General features: G+C 44.1%; 3 protein-coding genes and 1 non-coding gene across 4 annotated transcripts; 2 read left to right on the top strand and 2 right to left on the bottom strand.

Moving 5' to 3' along the window:
* Positions 1-671: 671 nt before the first annotated feature.
* TRNAS-GCU lies at positions 672-753 on the bottom strand. The gene has a single exon. It is a non-coding gene; the product is annotated as a tRNA-Ser (tRNA).
* Positions 754-2,296: 1,543 nt separating this feature from the next.
* On the bottom strand, positions 2,297-2,626 carry LOC115616482 (beta-keratin-related protein-like). The gene has a single exon (XM_030505760.1). It carries the CDS (start codon positions 2,624-2,626, stop codon positions 2,297-2,299), a length of 330 nt encoding a protein of 109 aa, XP_030361620.1.
* A 3,500-nt stretch (positions 2,627-6,126) lies between these two features.
* On the top strand, positions 6,127-6,456 carry LOC115616821 (beta-keratin-related protein-like). Its single transcript, XM_030506570.1, has one exon. The coding sequence runs from the start codon at positions 6,127-6,129 to the stop codon at positions 6,454-6,456; it is 330 nt and encodes a 109-aa protein (XP_030362430.1).
* A 4,783-nt stretch (positions 6,457-11,239) lies between these two features.
* Positions 11,240-19,789, top strand: DHRS7C (dehydrogenase/reductase 7C). The gene is made up of 6 exons (XM_030506238.1): positions 11,240-11,393; positions 15,291-15,403; positions 16,742-16,952; positions 17,275-17,367; positions 18,756-18,911; positions 19,581-19,789. The coding sequence occupies exons 1-6, from the start codon at positions 11,240-11,242 to the stop codon at positions 19,787-19,789; spliced, it is 936 nt and encodes a 311-aa protein (XP_030362098.1).
* The last annotated feature ends 144 nt before the right edge of the window (positions 19,790-19,933 follow it).

The raw sequence follows: 19,933 nt of genomic DNA, 5'->3' as shown, positions 1-19,933 counted from the left end.
GGCAGGTCAAAGAGTGGATCAGGTTGCCCAGAGAGTCTGTGGAGCCTCCATCCTTGGAGATGGCTCAAAATGAACTAGACTACGTGCTAAGCAAGCAGCTCAAGGTGACCCTGCTGGAGCAGTCGGCTTGCACGAAGGGATCTCTGGAGGTCCCTTCCACCCCCAGAGATTCTGAGACTCTGTGAACAGGTAAGAGTAATGTCTCCCATAAAAATCTTATTTCAAACATTGTGTGCCAGAAAGTGCTTTACGTGTATTTTCTTCTTCGTTCCTGCCACCTGTTGAGCCTTTCTGAAGGCAAGGTGAACAACATCCACTGCTTTTGCCTTCTCCATCAGGCTAGCCACCTCACTGTAGGAGGCTACCAGCTTGGTAAGGATGACTTCTCCTTCCAAAACCCATGCTTCCAACTCCCAAGCACCTTCCTGTGCTACCTGTTCTTGTAAAACGCTTCCCAGATGCTTTGCTCTCTCATCGTTGCAGGGATCAAGGAGATGGTGAGATTCCTGTGAGTTTATGGGTCTCCCTTGTTTCCCTTCTTGCTCCTTTTGCCTAGGTGCAGACAGAAGAGGTTGAGGTGTGTGCTGAGCCACTTGAAAACCTTGCCAGGTCTCTTCAGGCCACTGTCATCTCAAAACAAAGTCTTATCAGGGGGCACACACTGAGCTGACCGACGAGGATGGGATTCGAACCCACGTGTGCAGAGCACAATGGATTAGCAGTCCATCACCTTCACCACTCGGCCACCTCGTCAGCCACTTCCTGCACTGCTGCTGCTGACACTGCTGCCGCTGCTGCTGATGCTGCATGATGCTGCTGCAAATGATAATGATGATGATAATGAAGATGGTGATAATGCTGCTGATGGTGCTGGTGCTGGTGCTGGTGCTCCTGGCTTTTTATTCTGTTTGACGTGGGAGGGTGTGGTGAAAAATGATTGGTTTGGGGTCACTCAAAAAATGACCATCAAAGGTATTAGCAAGAGCAGTTTATAAATAAGGCATGATTGAACAGAATTTGATGGCAAGGCTCACTCTACTACTTATTACATGGGTGAAGCATAGAGAGGAAAATCGAGCTGAAACTGAGCTAAAGGGGATTGATATAGGGCCTGAAGGCATAAAGATGTAAGGGAGACTGCCACTGAGCCACAACGTTCAGAACAGATGCTGCCTGCTTTCTAAACTCCTGACAGGGCCTGAGTGTTCCTGGATCCTCTCTTAGACTCAGACTTGGTCAACAATTTGTGTCGAATGGAATGTATAAAGGAAAATCGAGGTAGAAGCAAGCTAAAATGATTTGCCTCGAGATTGAAGGTGAAAAAGCTAAGGGAGAGCCTCCCGTTAAGTGACAACACTCAGAACAGACCCCCCTTCCTTTCTAAACTGCTGACGGAGCCTAGGTGTGCCTGGATCCTATCTTTGTCTCAGACTTGGCCAATGGGGCGTGTAGTGGAATGTAACCTTGAGAATTTAGGAGCTCTGAGGGGCGTCCCACTCAGAGGGAGATACCTGGTTGCAGCTCACTGCCGCCCAGGAGAGCTCAAAGTATCTCTCTCCTGGGACAACTATTTATAGGGTCATAAGATGATTGGCTTTAGCCACCAGTGAATTTCCATCTGACCTCAATTGTGTGTGTGTGTTCCACAACAGTTATAGGCCAGGTTGTCAGGGAATGACTGATCAGCCCAGAAGTGCTCCGGGTACAGTGGGGGAGTTCCCCACCATCCAGATCTCTCTGTGCTGCACTTTACCTTTGCCAGGCAACAACAGATCTTGCTACAGCCATGGAGAGCCCAGCCATCCAACTGCTTGCACGTGTGGAAAGGCAATCTCTATTGCCAAGGGATGTCAAAGGCAAAAGACGAGGCTCTCTCAAGCCCAGAAACTATGGAGAAAGCCATAGTTTTACCAAGGGAGGAATGCTTCTGGATACTCTGCCGGTTGGGATTGGAGAAGAAGGAAGGAGGAAAGCAAGCTGACTCTCTTGCAGAGCTGATGCCCGATGTCTTTATTGAGAGAATCAAGGGAAAATGGAACAGATGAGAGCTTAAGCAATGCATTTTGGAGGCTGAGTAAAGCTCAGATAAGAGGTGCCATCTGAGGTGAAAGCAAAGCAAGAAAAGGAAAGAGAGAGGTTTCCTGGGGAGAGACAGAAGGGCAGCTCAGGCCCCTTCCTCCAGGCAGAGCGGTAGGAGCTCGGCCACTCTGCAGAGCACAGCCATGTTCTCAGGGCTGTCTCCAGAGCTTTCCTCGAGGCTGCTGGCACTCGAGTACGGACAGGCAATCCACGGGCTTTAGCATAATACAGTGCCGCATCCCAGAGCCCCACAGAGCCCACGGCCCGTGCCGGCCCAGCCATAGCCCCCCAGCCCCAGGGACCCCCCAGAAGCGATGGGCACACTGGCAGCGCTGAGAGAGCTGCCCACGGCAGCCGAGGCGCTGGATCCCACGGCTGTGCTCTGGGGGAAGGAGCTGAGGATCGGGCCCGGCAGTGTCACCACCACTGGCGAGGGCTGGATGGCAACGCTGGAGTCGGCGCAGCGGAGGACGCACGGCTCGTTGCAGCTGTTGGCAAGCGGGGCTGGGCCGCAGGCAGCAGGCAGGCACGGGCTGTAGCACGACATGTCTACTGGAGGGAGGCGACCCTGTGAGACCAAGAGAAGGAGCAGACCCCATGAGCTGCAAGGCCCTGTCAGACGCCCAGCTCAGCGCCTCTGGCAACAGGCACTGCCTGGCCAGAGACAGGAAAAATCCTTCCCTCTTCCTGCATCATCCCACCTCCCAGCAGAGGGGAGCACAGGGTATTTTCCAGCCTGGTCCCCTTCTCAGAAGGACCCCGCACAGGAGGGGAGCAGTCCCCCTCCAGCTGCTCTGCTGCCTCTGGGTGCTCCTTTACCAAGGGATTGTCTGCAGTTTGTGAGGGGATTTCACAGCAATCCTCCTGCTTGGCCTTGAAGGCTTGGTGGAGAAGGCCCCCCAAAGAGAATCCTCATTAAGCCCCTTCCCAATATGACAATATGGATGTTGGGTTTTTCAGATGGGTTGAGCACAGCCTTGGTGCTGTGGATTTAGGCAGGGGAAGATTTTCTACTGCAAATCAAGAGGATCTCTCTCCTTGGAATCAGCTGTGCACTTCCACACAAGGTCATCAGCCCTTGCACCAGCACCCATTTGTTCACTCAGCCAAACGCCTGCCCTTGAGCCCCCTGGTCTTGCCAGGTCGGGCTGCTCTCATCCACTGCTCTCAGGAGGGGACATGGCTGAGCACAGCGCAAACAGGGCTCCTGGAGACAGCAGCCGCTACGGAGGAAGACATGAAAGGTGGGACTAGATCTCCTGAGGAAGCTCCTCATCCTGCCATTACTGCAAGAACAGCATTGCTGAACTGTGGATGGTGGAGGAAGTGCCCAGTCATTGGTTAGACAGTGCTGGCCGTAGGACTAGAGCCTTGCAAATAACTACGGCTGGCAAAGAAACCAACCAATGTCCTGTTCCACATCCCAGACCATTCACCCAGAACAAGGGAGGCCCTCACCACAAAAACTGTTCTGCTAACCAGGGAGACAAGAGGCAAAATGAACTGAGACTTACCAACTTCCCGGAGCAGAGGAAGGCACGAGGAGAGGATGGAGGAGCTGGCAGTTGGGCCACTTTTATACTGCGGCCCAGAGCCCCAGGGGAGCTGAAAAATCACCCAAACACGAAGCATGTTGAGAAATGGCAATTTTGGCTTCTCAAAGCTCTGCTGGAAGATGAAAGACATGCCTCCTCTGCCTGAAATGCTTGGCTCCCTTTTCATCCTGGAAAAATCACTCATGTCTCTGTGTTGATAGCAATTATGGTTCTCCCGCACAACAACGCCCCTTGAGCTCCCTTTCCAAGTGCTGGTGAAGCCTTGGGGCAGATTCAGGCCATGACTGGGTATTGTGCACGTCTTGACCTTCCCAGGGAACATGGCCACTGCTTACTTAGGACTCTGCCTGTGGAGCAAGCCTGAAGGGCACTCAGAAGGGTCTCACTTTGGTGGGCTCTGGCCAGCCCTGAGCAGGACCAGTGCCTGGAGGCTATGGAGATGCTCAGATCCCAGCCAAGCCCCTGCAGGATGGCTGTTCTGCTGAGGGGACTCGGAACCTCAGGGTGGTTGGGAGGTGATGGTCAAACAAAGCCCTCTAGTGTTCAGGAGGCAAACGCTGTGCTGAGGAGAAGCAGCGGCTCAACATGTCCTGGAGAGCAAGGAAGGAGCTGCTGACTCATGCCTGAGTGTCAGCCATTGCCAAGTGGACCTGTTGGCTTCGGCACACTCTTCCCAAACAAAACAACACTCATCTTTGCATCACTGGTGGGTGTCTTGTTCAGGTCACTGACCCGGAGGGTCTGGCTTGTTTTGCCCAGCTCAGGGACAGATGGGCACCTTCAGGGCCCTTAAATTGCAAGGTGGCAGCAGCAGTCACCAGAAAGTGCTGAGCCACTATGAGAGACCTCAGCTCCACTGCGGGGTGAATCACCCGTGCCCTGGCACCAGAGGCTCTGGTGGAAATGGCTTCAGATGTGCAGAGGTGCAGCTTCATATCCGCATTCCTGCAGACAAGCAGCTTTTTGTACAGTGTTGTCACGACTGTCAGCGTCTTGCCCAAACGCTTGGTGACTCCTTGCAACCCTGTTGTGCTCTTGGGTGAAACAGCAGGCAAAGGAGGACAGCACAGACGTGCCCTGACGTTCCCACTCAGAGCTGTTTCCGGAGCAGAGACCAAATGGAGGCAGGCAGTGAGCACCGTGGCTGGGCTGCTCTTCTCCTTGGCCTGCCACTCTGCCCCGCTGCTGCATGCAGAAGGGTAGGAGCCATTCCTGTGCTGCATGTGGAGCCTGGTCTTGGCTGCATCCACCTGCCTCAGCAGCCATGTGGTATCAGCCGGGGGCAGGAAACAGACACCACAGGTCCACACTTGCTCCATGGGAAGCCTTCTGCTTTGAACTGCAGCCACCAGAGGACATGTCCTTCCCAGGCCTGGCAAGGACATCGAAAGTGAAAAGCACCCTCAGCCAAATGGCCATGAGTCTACTCCTCTGCCACTTTGACCTGGCATCCCTGGGGCTGACGACTCACTTTGAGAAGGAGAATTTTGAGAATGAGAAATGACACATTGCCCTACAGCAAGACCTTTTCCCCCTTCCGCGTTTTTATCCTTGTTTTGAGGCCACCGCTAGGAACGCTCGTAGTGCCCCCATCATTCACACAATGGTGCTTCTCTCCACCCCACAAAGGGTCCTTCTTTGGCCTTCACCTTCCAACCACCTCTGGGCATCTGAGTCCCCTCCTTTCAGTGTCCCTGGGCCAAACAGACATCCAACTGGGGCTTGGCTGGTTACTGAGCCCTTCCATGGCCCTGTGGGACCTGTGTTTCTAAGCCTCAGTCCTTCCACAGATGACCCATGTGAGTGGTCTTCATCAGCAGTGCTCCGCAGCTCAAGGCCAGACTGAGAGGGGCAGTCACACTCCCCAGCAAGGAAGTGCACAACCCTCACACAGGGCCTGAAGCTACGAAACTCTTTCTGGAAGCTTGCAGGGAACTCACTTGGCCATTGCTTTGAGGATCAGCATCGGATGTATCAGTGCTGTGCTCCCACCCAAGGGGAAATGCAAATCAGATCTTTCAGATGAAAGAGACAATTCTTCATCTCATGGCTGTGCTTTGCAAACCTCAAATTGCTGTTTGTTAACATGCTTCACAAAGATGCACGTGTTCCAGGTGTCCCGAGGCGCTGGCTCACCATATAAAAGCCAGTGCTACTCCAGGACCTTCAATCCACAGCTCTTCCCTTGCTTTCCTTGGAGAACTTGGTATGTCTGAACTCCCTTCTTCTCTTCCTGCTGGTAGGATTTCTGTCAGGGGGACTGCTCCTCTCCTGTGCAGGGTCCTTCTCAGAAGGGGACCAGGCTGGAAAATACCCTGTGCTCCCCTCTGCTGGGAGGTGGGATGGTGCGGGAAGAGGGAAGGCTTTTTCCTGTCTCTGGCCAGGCAGTGCCCGTTGCCAGAGGCGCTGAGCTGGGCGTCTGACAGGGCCCGGCAGCTCATGGCATCTGCTCCCTCTCTCGGTCTCACAGGGTCACCTCCCTCCAGTAGACATGTCGTGCTACAGCCCGTGCCTGCCTGCTGCCTGCGGCCCAGCCCCGCTTGCCAACAGCTGCAACGAGCCGTGCGTCCTCCGCTGCGCCGACTCCAGCGTTGCCATCCAGCCCTCGCCAGTGGTGGTGACACTGCCGGGCCCGATCCTCAGCTCCTTCCCCCAGAGCACAGCCGTGGGATCCAGCGCCTCGGCTGCCGTGGGCAGCTCTCTCAGCGCTGCCAGTGTGCCCATCGCTTCTGGGGGCTCCCTGGGGCTGGGGGGCTATGGCTGGGCCGGCACGGGCCGTGGGCTCTGTGGGGCTCTGGGAGGTGGCAATCTCTTATGCTAAAGCCCGTGGATTGCCTGTCTGTGCTCGAGTGCCAGCAGCCTCGAGGAAAGCCCTGGAGGCAGCCTTGAGGCCTCCTTTCTTCCTGATGAAGCCTCTCTTTTTTTCCTTTTTCTCTGCTTTATTTCATGCTCCCCATGAAATACCTCAATCTCCTTCTTCCTCCCATATCAACATGTCCAGGTGATACCTGATCACCAGAGCCTTGATTGGGAACAGAACATGTAGCTTTCCTGGTGTGGAGGTTTCTTTTAAGATGGCAGCAGTTCTCTGAGCTTTACTCAGCCTCCAAAATGCATTTCTTAAGCTCTTGCCTGTTCCATTTTCCTTTGGTTTTCTCAATAAAGACATTGGGCATCTTCTTTGCAAGAGAGTCATCTTTCCTCCTCTCCTCTTCTTTAATCCTAACCAGTAGACATCCAGACGTGTTCCTCCCTTGGTAAACCTACAGATTTTCTATAGTTTCCGGGCTTGAGGAGAGCCTTGTCTTTCATCCCTGATATCCCATAGCAATGGAGATTACCTTTGCAAAAGTGCAAGGAGTTGGGTGGCTGCGTGCTTTCCCCAGTATTTCCCAACCTCTTTATTTTCTCTGGATTTGACAAGCCAAGTTTTAAACAGATGAGCTTTAACTGCTCCCATTAGGCACTGACCTCACGCTGTGCGTCCTTGCTGGAATACTAGTGCATGGAAGGAAAGGGAGATATTCAACACACACACATATTTACGTGCACAAACATGTACACGCACACAGACTTGAATCAGGGAAATTTCTGCATGTGATAGAACTGTTCTGTGTGACAAAAAACCGTTTTTTTTCACAGCAAAGATAAATTGCGTAGAAATTACCAGGTTGACAATACCTGTGAAGAAGCCAGGGAAACTTCTGGCAGAGCACAGCCGGTGCTCTGCGCTGCTTGTTATGCTAGGTGCCCTAAAGCAGCTGAAGTAGAAAATCAGACAATAAATCCAAAGTCCTGGCAAGTGCAGTATTCCTGATTTGGGCTTTTTTGTTCTTCTTTTACAGGTTTTTCCAATTGGTTTGACAAGGAGGTGGCTGAGGAAAAGTATGCATAGACTTGTGATCCACTTTTGTTCTTCAGACCTGCCCCTCTTGCAGCCTCCTGATGCCAGTGTCAGAGCCAAGGGGAAGGTGTCTGGGAACTCAGGCCCTTGTTGGCTGTCTCCTGCCCTCATGGTTTTCTGGGCATGTGCTTAGAGCTAGCAGTCCAAGCCTGCTGAGTCAGGTAGAGAGTTTCCTTGCTTCCCAGGATCTTTCTTTTTCTTTGGTTACCTATAACAGCAATTTTTGCAATGATAACATGGCTATGCCTGATTTAGTTTTGTTCTGCTGATGTTTTGTGCAGTATAGACATATTTTTATGTAGCTGCCAGTAACAAGTAATTACTCTGCATAGAATGAAATACTGATGACTCCAAAACCATGATGCAGTGTAGAGATATGGGCCCTTCTTATGAATAAATAAGGTACAGAATATATGCATGAATTATATTCTATGTGCAGAATATATAAAATAAAGGCTGATAGAGAGCTTGTGGGGCATGTGCCTGTACTCTGCTCTAGCTTCTGGCTGGGAATATAGGCCCCAAAGCTGATAAGTACCATAAAGGAGTATACATATGGGATCAGAAAAGGGACACTAACTTCCAAGCCCATTTATAGAGAATAAACCTCATGTATACTGGTTTCTACACTTACTTGATATAGTGTGGGGCTGAATTAAGCAGTCCTTGTAGTCTTTTTATCAGGATGCTTACCTTTCAGAATATGTAGTAGGAACAATACCTACATACCGTCGCACACAACTACTGGGGATGTGTGGGAAGAGAACATCGAATAAATAATCACATGGACTGAGGAGTTGGACCTTGAGCAGGCAGTGTGTTTGACTCAAACTAGATGTTCTTCTGTTGACACTGTGTTTCTGATTCAAAAGTTTCTGATTCTTGCATTGTGATCACAGTACTTTCCAAAGAGTAATTTGATAGTCTGAGTATAAACATAAGAATTATAGCAAATGCCAAAAATATCTTTATGCAGAAACTATACTACCAGTGTGCTCAGTGATGTCAAAGCTATCAAAAGAAAATACAAGGAAAATAAATAAAACAAGATTTGAAGGAAACAGAAAGAACACTTCTGAAGAGTTTGAAATGTAAGTAATGTAAATGTATGTAAGCACACATTCATGCTCTCAGACAGCCTTCTAGGTCAAACACTTCAGGGAACTAAGCCCTAGATCTCCATCAAGTTTCAGGTTTGGACACATGCTGTTTAGTCTGGTGTCATCTGGGACAGTTTCTGGAGCTCAGGTCTGGACAAAGGGGTTGGAAATGTTCAGACTTTCAGAGCTGGCTGAGGGAGAGCAAAAGCCTAACTTTTGTTCAAGTTTCCGTGTAGATGACTTACCCTTTTATGGGATCTACCTTCTGAAGCGTAACTATTCTTGTTTCTCTGGTGTTTCCAATGGTGATCTGCAGGTGGCAGTGCAGAATACATTTCTCCGATACCCCACCCACTGAGAGATTTGTGTGTTTGGAAAGATTTGGGTGTTTTGGTTATTGTTGTCACTGTATGTCTCTGTTTTTTCCAGATGACTCAGGTAGTCTTCCTTTACAATTGTTCATTATTATTAATAAACATTTAGCATTTTATCAAAACAATATTGCATCTTGTTGCTTGTCTAGTTCTTCCAACTGACTTTCTCTTATTCTTGCTGTTACATTCCGTGTGCCATTGCTCCTGATCATTTCAAAATAAAGCAAACAAATAACTTCAAATTCCTATAAATCCTCACTCTAGTGTGAACTTTGGGGTTGTTTTTAGTTTTGGTTTGGTTTTTTTTTGCTGTTGTTCTTTCTATAACCTTGAATAAATTAAATTAACAACACGTCCTATTCCATAAAACAAACCAGCTTATTTACTGTTTGTTTGAAGCTGATGCTTCAAAAGCAAATGAAGATAGATGAGGCTTTAGGGGTGATGGAAAATCAGATTTCGTCTCTGCTTCTGCAGATGACTTCTCAGCTCATTTGACTTAATGTTTTTACATTCTCCTGTGGAAACTGAAAGAAATTTCGGGGCACCATGACCATTTTGCATTAGAAAACAGGTATTTATTCATATCTGTTGTTTACTATGGAGTCTAGAATTGCACTCAGTGTTTCAGACATTGGTACATTATACAATTCTGTGGTTTGGAAATCTTAAATGGTTCTTTGACAGGCAACTTCAACTTTCACAGGCAGGAATACGTATCTTGATTTCTTGATTCCCAATGTCATTAGCTTCAAGAGTGAGTCAGGTTTATAAATATGTCTAAAAGCCACCTCTTACACCCTCTTGAATAACCTTCTATCTTTTCCCACTCATTGAAAGCTAACACTGTCCTGATAACTGCAGGCCTAACCATGAAGTCTTTGTTCCTTGGTAGAACACTCCAGTATCAATGACTCTCTATCATTTGTAGACTTGTCATTCTTTCATTGGAAATGAAAATTATAACATAGAATTTAGGTAACTAATTATACAGCATGAACAGAAGTACTAAATCTGGTTGTCAAAACTTACAGTTTTAAGACTGTAATACAATTTTTTGAAATAGCAAAGCAGGAATGATTTATGGTAAACCATTCTTTTCCCTAGAATCTCAAAAGGAAACCCATAACTGTGATTGTTAGGTTAACAGATAAAGTCTCTCTGCAGGAAATGTAACAGTTAGATCTCTTGCCTAAAGTTGATATAGTTCTGAAATTCCTGGGAAAGAGGCACATCAGCTTTGCAGATGCCAAAAGTGGAAAGCAGCCGGCAGCAACTAGAAGTGCAGTACACCAGCCTGGTCTGTGTTCCAGCTTGCTCAAAGGCCTTTTCCTGACACATGCATACATTATTCATGTTGCTGAACAGTGATTATTTCAACTTCTTTATGGTAACTTTTTTGAAGACCTATTGTTACCATTGAGTTTATACAAATGTTTATGTGTAAATTTAGTTTAAGGCTAATGACAAGAAATTAAGACAGTCCTATGACCAACTGCAACTGGAGGCAGGATGGAAAGATAGATGTTTCTTTGTACAGTTGAATTGATACTGTACTGAGAGCTTTTACATGACTGTCCAGCCTGTTGGACTGCATAGGTCAGGCATGCGAATCACACTGTAGATGCTATATTTACTTTTAAAGTTATCTCTGTCACATGGCTTTACACAGCCGTTCTCATTCAGGGCAAGCAGACTCAACAAATGCAATGCTCTACGAAATTGCTAAAGGACTTTAATTAAACCTGTAATACAAATATTTAGGAAAACACAAAATAATGCTTTATCTCTATCTGGAGTCTTCATAGCCATAGTAAGTGATTTTATTTTCTCTATCTTTTAGAACAGAAAACACTCCTATTATATGTAATTAGAATTAAAATATTCTGTCTAGTGTTATATTTTAGCCTATGTTTTGCTTCAAGGCAATAATTGTGCTAAAGTTTTATTATGTTTTTTGCCAACATAGAGTAATTTTAAATAAAAGGAATCCAGTTTTGGTCAGACCATGCAATGAACAGGAAAGCAAACAAATAATATTACCCTGTTTATTAAATAATAATAGTAAGCCATTGGTTGGAAAACAAGCTTCAAGCCTTTGGCAGGATGATTACTGAATTTTCTAGAGGTGAAAACATTGCTTTTTTAGAGAAGAATTATTTGAAAAATAGTGAATGCATGTTATGATTACCTTTACTCTCATATGGTCTTCTGTTTCCTGCACAGATGGGTATTTTTGCTGTACTTGCTCTACCACTGCTGCTCTTTGGGATCAGTGGAATAATTTATATTTACCAGTCAGTCAGGTGGCTATTGTCCAAGTCAGCTGTGCAAAACAAGGTGGTGGTGATCACAGATGCCATCTCTGGACTGGGCAAGGGTGAGTTGTCTCATTTCTTTGCAGTGTTAGAGAACAGAAACAGCCAGAGAACCACTCTCTAGGTGATAAAATATGCATTCAGTACCTTTTATACATTCATAACTGCCTGGATGAAACAGGAGTTAAGAAATATATTTCCAAACAAGTCCTGTGTTATTTAAATGTACCTTTTTAGTCTCAGCCACAGGAAATGCTGGTGAACTTTTAGGAACTGCAGAGATTTCTATTTATTTAATTCAATATAATGAGAGGTTTTGTAAGCACATGATGAGTGTTATTTTTAGCATGTTGCTACTACGAGATCTTATTACATGGACTGTCACTGCAGAGTAGCTGCAAATCAGCATAAACAGGTTTCACCTTACTTTTTACATGTTCCTTTTCAGCCCTTGAAAGACTGCAATATTTCCTGCTCCCTGAAAATGACAGTGCTCACACCTTTTGAGGGACACCTTATGTCCCTGTGCATATCTCTGCCCCTCTGTCACCATGTTACCCATCTTCCCTCCAACTGGGTTGCCTGGCTATGTGTAATGGTGGGTTCAGTGGATGGAAGGAGAGGGTATGTGATAGTTTAGCTATTTATATAAGCTGATTGCCTGGCTGGCCAGCCACTTAGCGTATACTTCTTCTTGGCTCATATTGCCTGCTTACATGGTGCTTCCAGATTAAAGGTACTGCTTATTTACAGTCCTGCACTGGGCATCACTTGAGGGACAGTAGATGCAAGTGCCTGGTAAGACAAATACAGTTTGAGGCTACATCTTGGCATTTTCAATAAAGACTTTATGTTGGAAATCTTGCACTCCCAAGCAGAAAATAAATGGCGAAAGGGAATGTGCTTGCAGAATTATTCCTCAGCAGAACAGAACAGAGACCTGCAACAGAAATACACACTACAGTGGCAAGGTGTTAGGACATGGTATGAACGAATTCTGACCTCCACATCCCATCTGGTTGTGCCCTTTCTGGGACACTCTTCAGTTTCAGTTGAAGATAATATTGGCATGCGTTTTCTCTGATTGGTTATAGTCCAGTATTTTGTTTGGAGAGGCATGATTTAGAGTTCTCTATCTCAGATTGAATCTAGAATCGTATGATGCCTGGAGGTTTCTAGACAAAAGTCCTATTTGGAGCAGGAATATCACCAGTGCTAGACCTGGTCGTGTGTGGCTTCAAGCCTTGGAAACCTCCAAGGATAAGGAACATTTATTGAACATTTCTCCAGCACTGCATGACTCCTGGGAAGATTTTCTTAAGTTCAATTTCTTTATTAACCTTTCTTCATCTTTTTGTTTGTTTGTTGGTTTTGTGCCTAGCTGCTGCCTGTCTCATGAGGCTACAAAGGCAATCACCTCCCTCTGCCCCATCCCCTTTTTCACACAGATGAAAAAGGAGGTAACTCGAAGCAATTTTGTTTTATTATCCAAAACGTATCTACTGATGGTATTCCGGTATAGGGAGATACTGAGAAATTATTTGCAGGCTTGAATGATTCCAAATCATGCGGAATTTACTGTGTAGTCCACTCATGCATATGTGATGGCCATTCATCTAGAGCTTTAAAATACCAGCTGTCTGGCCAGCTGCTGCATATTTGAGCTCTTAGGTAACAGCCAAATTGCTTTACCCTCATGCAAGAATTTCCAGACTAAAGACAACATTCATCAAAGTTAAAAAAGAGAAACAAAAACTATGTTGATTAAAGATGTTTGCAATGGTTTGTGGTTGTTATTTAAACCTGATTCCTATTTCATCTCAGTGCTATAACTCAGAAAAGTCTGGGATACTTCTAGAAGAGAACATCATTAGTTTCCCTTTTTTCCTTTTATTGCTGTTCCCACAGTAGTCACCTTTTATTCATTAGGTTGCCCCAACTGTTAATGTTTATAGGAAAAATACTGTATAGTTGTCCTTGTAGTGGCAAATAATCTTTTGGGCTTTAAATCAAATATCTTTCTATGCTAGAAAAAAGAATAATGTAAATAATGAAAAAGATTACCTAAATAAAAGTCTCCAGCTGCACAGGTTTCCAAAAATAAAAGAGTGGATCCAGAAGTGCTTCCATACTGATATTAAAAGTCTGACATGAGCATTTAAGAAATCCAAGATGGGCATATTAGCATAACTGGCTTTGCCTGTGGGTATTGAAATCTGAAGAAAATGTTTCTTGGAGGACAGACAGCTATAGCACCAGGGTTGTAGACAGGCCATAGGAGGCAAGACAAATCAAACAGGCTGGAAAGGCATAAGAGTAATTGTAAGACTGTATCCCTGTTCTTCCCATGCTGAATGTGTAACTATCAAACAGATTTGATTTATGGGCCAAATACGAGGACTCCAAGGCGGAGAGCTTTTTGGAAGACCTAATGAGGAAAAAAAACCACGAGAAGAAAAAGAACTCTTGATTTCCACTCCTACAAGCACACATAACCCACTGTCAACTAATTGTCTGGCTGCAGTCCAAACCAGATATTTGGCACAGTGGGCAAATCATCAGTTGTATTCTCAGGCCTACCTGCAAAACATTATCGATTCCAAGAAAGAAAAGGCAGGCAATTGTGTACCTTTCCTGGTCAGGAGGATGGACAACCTTGACTTTTCTTGGACTGAGAGACATAGTTTTGGTTCAACTGAGCTAGAACATGCACCCTGTAGCAGCCTATAACAACCAGAGGGATATAACTGACAATAAATTCCCAAAAGATGGCCATGAGATGTCAATTCTCTTTCTTTGGTCAAACCGACAAGACAGCAGGGAATGTGTTCTCCTTCAACACCACCTAGAGAAGAAAATAGACCAGACATATGCTGTCAAGATGCTCCAGCCTGTTGTTTCATAGTCTGGATTTTGTTGATCACATACTCCCATAAAGACCTAAACTAATGAGTTGGCTGCAGTCTTCTAGGCAGTTCTGGGATGGGATGGTGGGTAACACTGACTGCCAGTTCCTCTTGGTATGTGAGTCCCCAGTTTCAGAAAAGCATGATCGTAGTTCACTTGCATAAGGATGGGAGAAGAATCCTCCCCAGAGACCTAGTTTAAACTGGAGTGAACTCGTAGCTCAGAATGCCCCTGGCTATATGGAGAAAAAACAGTGCCAACCCAGCATATCTAGAAACCTCTCAATGGCCTTCTCAAGGAGGCTTCAGGGAATGTAGCTGAACTAGAGGTAACTCAAGCTGGATGCCTCTGCTGACTACTGGGAAGGTCTAAAACTCAAGAGATAAAGGTCTTGGGATGGATTATATATGAAAGGAAGAGACTCTAGAAGAAATGCCTCTCTAATTGGTGCTCCATCTGTGGGCCGGTGGGTGGTTTTTCTGTGTTGCTCTTTCTCAGAGTTGTAAATGAGTTTCATGAAGGTAGCATACAAAGCTAGTTTTATTACTTACTGGGGTTGGTTGGTTTCTTCTTTATACTGCAGTAGACATGAAGGTTTGCAAAACCTTGCAGTTTGTATTGTTGCAACCTTAGGCATGTATTTTTGTATATATTTTTGTATATATTTTTCTTTATAGCAAGTGTGTCAGTAGATGGAGAGACTTAAGGAAGAAAGATAATCAGAATGATTTTTCTTACTCAAAACCATCATCCATTAACTGGCATATTGTTCATTTATTAATTAAATTTTTATTAAATCCCATGACTAAGCAGTACCATTGTGCTGTACCATTAATTGTGCATTATACCATTACAGTAAATGTTGATTTATTACTCACATATTATTGCCATTTAATGCTTTCTTTTTTGTCATATATATTTATTCATTCAAAATTAATGCATTTTAAAGTATAGATTTAACATTATTAGCAAAACTAGCATCCCATTTCAGGCAAAACAAAATCAAATTGTTGTGAATGTTATTGTTTCTTCTGAACATATTTCTCTCCTAGAATGTTCTCGGGTGTTTCACACAGGAGGAGCAAGGCTTGTGTTGTGTGGCAGGACATGGGAAAAGTTAGAAGCCTTGTATGATGCTTTAATTAATGTGGCAGACCCCAGTGTGGTAAGTATTTCCTAACTAACTGCTTTGAAAATTCACAACTTGAGGTAAACATCTGGTTCGGGTACACAAAGTGCTTTGAAATCCAGTAAAATAAGGTACATGAAACATGATTCACTGTTAACGGTGATTTTGGTCACCCAGGTAACGCATCCAACACAGTCCAGAGAGAGAGAGAGAAACCTCTAAAGGCTTTCAGAGCATGATGCCAGAAGTATAACTCTGAATTCCTGGTTTCTTGAGCCAATTCAAGGCAACTACTTTAAAGCAACTGAGTGGTCCTGCATTTTGAACAACCCACCCAAGCAGAAATGCTAGGCAGAGGAATTTGCATGTTAATTTGGATGAAAGGGATCCAAAGGGTTTCATTTAATGACAGGAACTATCATCCTTTTTTCACATAATTAGAGTGTTCAAAGAGTGGGAGATGGGTCAAAAGACTGAGTTAATTTTGAGTTTCTCCACTTCCAGAGAAGTCCCAGCTAGAAGAACATGGGAGCATATGAATGAGTGTCCTTTCCTCATTACCTCTGTCTGGGTCAGCATGCAAGTACACATGCAAAGTTCTCCCTGTTGCCAGATCTTTGGAAGGTGTTTCTTTGATGCTCATGGGAAAGCTTTCCTTCTGTGACCAACAGATAGCTTTCAGGGCACAGGTGTTCCTGAAGGCATCACACTAATTCTACAGCCAGATGAACAAATATTTGCTTTTGACCTTTTGGTGATTTTTTGCCCCCCCCCCCTTTTTTTTTCTTTTTGGGTTTTTTTTTTTGATTCATTTTTTTTTTCCAGTGAGCTTCATTCATGTGCATAAATAACCATAAAAGTAGTGTGTTCATGTTAGCCTGCACAGGCTCAACTAGTTAAAAAAAAATGAAGTATGACTAAGGAATCTGCATTACATCATTGTACTACTATAGTACCTTCCAACTGCCCCACATGTATATGTAAATTACCTGTCAAAGCACTAAACCCTAAACTCTGTGGTCAGCAAAGTTCTCCAGAGGGCTGCTTACAGATAAATCCTAACTTGGACTGGTAGGACTCACCCTCTGTGTCTATTATCTGTCTCCACTGACTACAAGAGAGACAAAACCCAACAGGGTTGAGTCCAGCTTACCCTTCCCATGATGTTCTGCTTCATCTGCATTTCAGAGTCTATGAATTCCCACTGCTGAACCACCTTCTTTATAGAGTGGGTTAAAAGAATAAATCACAGGTTTTGTGAGAATGATAAGATCGCTTTCTCTAGATAGCAAGGTGAATGACTTTGCAAGACAAGTAATTAGGAATACATTTTTATGTAAGAGGTATTCTTTAAATAAGTCTTTTCTTTATTAGACATATGCACCAAAGCTCATACTTCTGGATATAACAGATATAAACTGCATTCGAGACGTAGCTAAAGAAATCCTGAATTGCTATGGCTGTGTGGATATACTGATCAACAATGCAAGTATGAAGGTGAAAGGAGCAGTGCAGAGCATTTCGTTGGAACTCGATAAAAAGATAATGGATGCCAACTATTTTGGACCTATAACATTAACCAAAGGTATTTTAGTTTTTCTTCCTGTTTTGCTGTTGTCACTTAAAGCTTGAGATCCAATTGTTTTTAAAGTCCTTGCAAGGACAGAGACAGAATGACAATTCAATCTGATAATACTGGACCCAAATCTGCATGTACAATCCAAGTGAAGTCTAGAAGAAACTCAATTTCCAGCTACTGGATTTTGTGATATTTTTGATTGTGGTGTTGAGACTAACTTCATTAAAGCTGTGCTGCCTATACTTCAGATGTCACTTTTTTTCAATAATTACATTGACCTCTTTTACTTACGTGGCTCTTTCTTTTATTAATTTTCTTTTTTTTTTAGCCATTCTTCCCAACATGATCTCAAGAAGAACTGGCCAAATAGTTCTAATTAATAGCATCCAAGGAAAAATAGGAATACCATTTCGTGCAGCTTGTAAGTTATATGTAGCAAAAATGTACATCCTAATGCATAAATTGGGAGTATTCCATGGCACCGATAATAGCTTATTAAAAGTTTTAACTTGTATCCTAATTCAGTAAACTATTAATACAATTTTGGCTGAAAAAAATTCAGAGAAGTGGAACTCCAGAAGAAATAGTGAAATGCTATCTTTGAAGTATAACTACTGCCTAAGGTACTTGAGGACAAGAGAATAACAAATGTGACAGCAAGGGGTTTTTTATGATCTTAGGAGACGTTTAAGAAATAGCAAAATTGAAGGTCTAAAACATCTGTACTGGGCATATTAGTAGAAACCATAATGAAGAATGAAGTAATGTATAAATATAACACACTGGTAGATACTAGCTACTCCTTTGTAAAGGGAGTCTCATGCTCTTAATGGATTTATGTGTGGGAGTTCCAAAGAAGATGTAGTAATTGTATTGTGCTTGGCTTTTGAGAAAATTTTCAAGGTCTTTCATCCAAATCTCCTAATAGAACTAAGCTATCCTAAATTATGATGAAAGGTCTTTGCACTAATAAAATGCAAAATTAGGCGACGGAAGTAGAAGATAGATGTAAATAGGCATTTTTAACTGTGACAGGAGGTCAGAGTGAATGATAGGCTCAGAATTAAGAGGTCTGCGAGACATCAGGATTGTGACTTATAGTTCCATGAAAGCAAGATACACTGACATAAACTGTGAGGAATGCAACAGAGAAAAAAAAAATCCTTTCTTTATGCCTTTGTATCAGTCTATGCAGTGCCCACATCTTTAACGTTGTGTGCAATTGTGGTCCCCCATCTCAAAATAAGAACTATGAAAAAGGCTTAGAAAAGAAACAACACATTGGTGGGACATCTGAAATGGTTTTCATCAAGGAAAAAGCCAATTGTGTCAAGATACATTGTATGTGTAAAAATCGTCAGTCGGAGAAGAGCTCATCAAGACACCATGTCTCTACCTGTCTCTATGTGGCATGAAATGAAGCTGCCAGAATAAGGAATGTGAAAACGAATGGAGAAACTTCTTTCCATTCCTGGAGCCCACCTGCCATTTTTTAGATTATATTATGCACAGGCTGACTTTCACTGCAAACGAAGTCAAATACAAGGTGAACACGTGCTTGTAGCTCTGCTGCACTCAACACATAGTTCTGGTTTTTGGTCAAGGTTCACATAGTATCATCCTTCTTTAATACTATTCTCAAGAAAAAGTCACTAAGAGTAGTTAAAAAAATTCCTAGCATTCAGTTACTTTAACATTAATATTAAAAGCATCTTAGATTGCTGCTGCAGGGCTTATGGTTTTATATAGCTATATCCGTGCATTCATATATCCAAACATGCATATGTGGTGGTTTTTTCTTTCTTTTAGATGCGGCTTCTAAGCATGCTGCTGTAGGCTTTTTTGATTGTCTTAGAGCTGAAATGGAAGAATTTGATATATCAGTCAGCACTGTGAATCCAACCTTCATCTGTTCATACCATCGCCAACCAGCGCCTGGCAACTGGGAGGCATCTATCTGGAAATGTAAGTACTGATGCATTAATAGAGACAGTAGTTGAGGTCCGTATAGCAGTATGGAGGCTTTTCGCAGGGGGAAGGAACATAGGAAAAAGAATGGAGATGACAGAAAGGATCATAGAATCATTGAATCAACTAGGTTGGAAAAGACCTTTAAGATCATCACGTCCAAAATTTATCTTCGCACTGCCAAGGCCACCACTAACCCATGTCACTAATGGCCTCATCTACACGGTTTTTGAACACTTCCAGGGGCGGTGACTCCACCACTGCCCTGGGAAACCTGAACAGGTTAGGGTGTAAAAGAAAAGAGAGACTGGAGAGATGAGATCAGCTTAGTGAAAAGAGAAGGACATGGAAAGAGACAACTTTATGTGAGAAAATAAATACACCAGGGCATGAGGAATGGAGACACAGCAGAGCATAAAAGGTCCCAAGGGAGAGTTCCACTCCACATGAGTGGTTCTTTCTTTCAGGGACTGTGAGGATTTTACTTTAAAACTGTAAAAAGATTTTAGGGATATGCTGAAGAAGGAAAGGGTATGGGTAAGGGATGAAAAGTGTATAGGCATGTAGCTAATCTGACTGTTTCACTAGCTGCGTATCTTTTCACCACCATTCCCTCAGATGTGTCTGACTGTCTGTAGCTCTCACTCCTCTTTCTTTCATTTACAGTCTTTTTCAGAAAGGTGGCATATGGTGTGCACCCAGTGGAGGTGGCAGAGGAAGTCTTACGCACTGTGAGCAGTAAGAAGCAGGAGGTACTTATGGCCAACCCCATCCCCAGAGCAGCAGTTTACATTCGCACCTTCTTTCCTGAGCTGTTTTTTGCCATTGTTGCCTCAGGGATTAGCGAAAAGCTGAAGACAGAAGAGGAAAATTGATTTTATTAATGTTTTTTCCCTGCTTTTGACCTAAAAAAAGTTTATGCTTCTGTCAGTGTTTATGGCAAAAAGTTTATGTCAATGATTTCTGCTTCTCACTATAGGTAGAATAAAGCAGGAAGCTTTATTAAACATGAACCAGTC

This window comes from Strigops habroptila, chromosome 14 (genome assembly GCF_004027225.2).
Source record: "Strigops habroptila isolate Jane chromosome 14, bStrHab1.2.pri, whole genome shotgun sequence".
Classification (NCBI taxonomy): Eukaryota; Metazoa; Chordata; class Aves; order Psittaciformes; family Psittacidae; genus Strigops; species Strigops habroptila.
This window is presented reverse-complemented; position numbering and strand designations above follow the sequence as displayed.

What these genes read in the sequence shown, in the direction of transcription:
- LOC115616482 (XM_030505760.1), bottom strand. Translation starts at nt 2,626, where the DNA reads ATGTCGTGCTACAGCCCGTGCCTGCCTGCTGCCTGCGGCCCAGCCCCG.
- LOC115616821 (XM_030506570.1), top strand. Translation starts at nt 6,127, where the DNA reads ATGTCGTGCTACAGCCCGTGCCTGCCTGCTGCCTGCGGCCCAGCCCCG.
- DHRS7C (XM_030506238.1), top strand. Translation starts at nt 11,240, where the DNA reads ATGGGTATTTTTGCTGTACTTGCTCTACCACTGCTGCTCTTTGGGATC. An exon ending in CATCTCTGGACTGGGCAAGG is followed by an intron (nt 11,394 to 15,290) that starts GTGAGTTGTCTC and finishes TTTCTCTCCTAG; the next exon opens with AATGTTCTCGGGTGTTTCAC. An exon ending in AATACCATTTCGTGCAGCTT is followed by an intron (nt 17,368 to 18,755) that starts GTAAGTTATATG and finishes TCTTTCTTTTAG; the next exon opens with ATGCGGCTTCTAAGCATGCT.